The following is a 2,054-nucleotide window of genomic DNA, read 5'->3' as shown; positions in this document are numbered from 1 at the left end:
AGCCAACCTGCACTCACACGTCACCTCTGTCTGGCTTTGACTCATACGGGTTGGTTTACTCTTTCGCAAAGATGAGTAAATAGGAAGGGAATATGAACTAGCTATGGCCGTTGTGTGTGATTGTTTGTTAGATGACGACAGTGACGATTTTGATATGCATCTAAGAACAAGTGTTGCTGAACGAGTTTCAGAAGCGGGAATCCCCGGAAAATACGTCTAACATGTGTAATCGAATTTAAAGAAAACCATTGCATAAATCCTAAAGGCTCAAACAGCAAAGAAAACGAGGAGCTGGCGGCTGCAGATGCAAGAGAAAGCCACACTGCATCTCCTGCCGCCCAGCCTTCACCGGCCGGCGTTCGGGTGCCGGAACCTTCCACTCGTTTCTGGTTTTGGAAAGAGTCATTTGTGATATTCTCTCTCGCGCTTATCGAGAAATGCTGTAGGCCTTTCGTCATAGAGGCATTGAGGGGGGGGGGGGAGGCCACGTGCTCTCCTACAGGATGTGTGCGGTGTGTCGGGCTGTGGATTAAGCACGGGCATTGACGTCATCCATTAGTGTGGGGGTTGGTTGCTAGTCTGTCTTTGTGGGTACGTTGATTTGAAGGATTTTTTTTTTTTTTTCATTTATTAGAATTGTGGATGTTTTGTGGCATTTTCAACTTTGTGAGAAAGTGAACAGTGTTGAATCGCTATTTATACTCAAGGATTTATAGTATAAACATAGTTTAAGCAAACTTTTTAAGTACGTAATTATATTAACGTCATTTTTTTCTCTTTGCAGCCGATCAGCCAATGGTCGTCAAGCAATGTGGTGGATTGGATGGCCACATTGAACCTTGCGCCCTACACGGAGCTGTTTAAGGCCAAGGATATCAAAGGGACAGACTTGCTCACGTTAGACAGAGACAAACTTGGGGTAAGTTGATTTGATTTTTTTCTTTCTCATTATTATAGTTTTCTTAAATTCTGTATACTGTGTTAGAGAAGTTCGTCCCATTTGTGTAGTGGAGCCTCGAGGGTTCGGAAACCACCGAAGTAGACCAGTGGCGGCGGTGGTCGTTACGGCGTCGTTGGTGTAGTTTGCTGTGCGAAAATGGGCGGGAGGGGTGGGAGGCAGGGCTCGGGGCCTCCGGAGGAACGGCCGAAGCCCGTTCAGTGTGTGAAGGGCAGAGCAAGGGCTTGGTGGGCGGTGCACGCCTTCTGTTGTTGGAAATTTCGTCGAGGAATTCGCTGCAGAATTTGATAGCTTCCATCTCTCGTTGACTTCACACGCGTCGACATCTGTGATAGATTTGTTTCTAGTCTTGTTCATTTGTTTACTTTTGGTAGCAAGCTTTTTGTTGTTTGTTTGCTTTTAGTTTCCCTTTGAGCATCTGTATACAAGGTATAGATTTATATGCTTGTATAGTATTTTCTGGTTGTGCACTATGAGTGCATTTGAGTTTTGAATATTTGATTTCACATTTTACTCGTTTTTATTATTATTTTTTGTATGTGTTTAAGACTTTTATAGTTAGTGAATAGCAAGAATGGCACCCTTGCTGATTTCCCCCTTCAAGTCCCCAATATCAGTGTTTTCGAGATTGAAAGATTGGTCTGCACGCAAGCGCATGCGTGAAGATACCTCTGTTGCTAGTACACCTATGCTCCAAGCATGTCGCCAGTGTTCCATTAGGGATGCAGCGGCACAAGGGACTCACAGTGCCACCTCCTTTTGCACACCGCGGCCTGGTCACAGCTTGTCCATAGCCACGCCAGATAGTGGCATTCAGAGTCAGCCCACGTCTGCTGTAACTGATCGTTTAGCAGAAGCATGCAGTAAGGTCAGCAGTACTCCTATACCAATATGTAAAAGCAACTCGAATTGTCAGTACCCTCGAGTGAAAATACGGAGCTCGATAACAACACAGAAGAAGAGCATTGAATTCGAGGTTGACACTGAATATACTGTAGGGCAGTTTACGGAACAACTGGTGACTTGTGCTCTCGCAGACAACCCTAGGCGAGTGTCCACAGCCTCCAGCATTTCAGCCGCAGCGCCTTCGGAAGCA

At 45.6% G+C, this 2,054-nt stretch overlaps 1 protein-coding gene across 1 annotated transcript in view; it reads left to right on the top strand.

Moving 5' to 3' along the window:
• The window catches only part of LOC119586926 (phosphatidylinositol 3-kinase regulatory subunit alpha-like), a gene marked incomplete in the record, with an annotated part of 97,204 nt that overhangs the window by 89,329 nt on the left and 5,821 nt on the right, over positions 1-2,054 (top strand). The window contains 1 exon segment of the mRNA XM_037935655.1: positions 785-919. Within this exon segment, the coding sequence (XP_037791583.1) occupies positions 785-919 (135 nt within the window).

This window comes from Penaeus monodon, chromosome 22, assembly GCF_015228065.2.
Source record: "Penaeus monodon isolate SGIC_2016 chromosome 22, NSTDA_Pmon_1, whole genome shotgun sequence".
Lineage (NCBI taxonomy): Eukaryota > Metazoa > Arthropoda > Malacostraca > Decapoda > Penaeidae > Penaeus > Penaeus monodon.
Note: the sequence above shows the minus strand (reverse complement) of the source record. Positions and strands in the feature narration are given on the sequence as shown.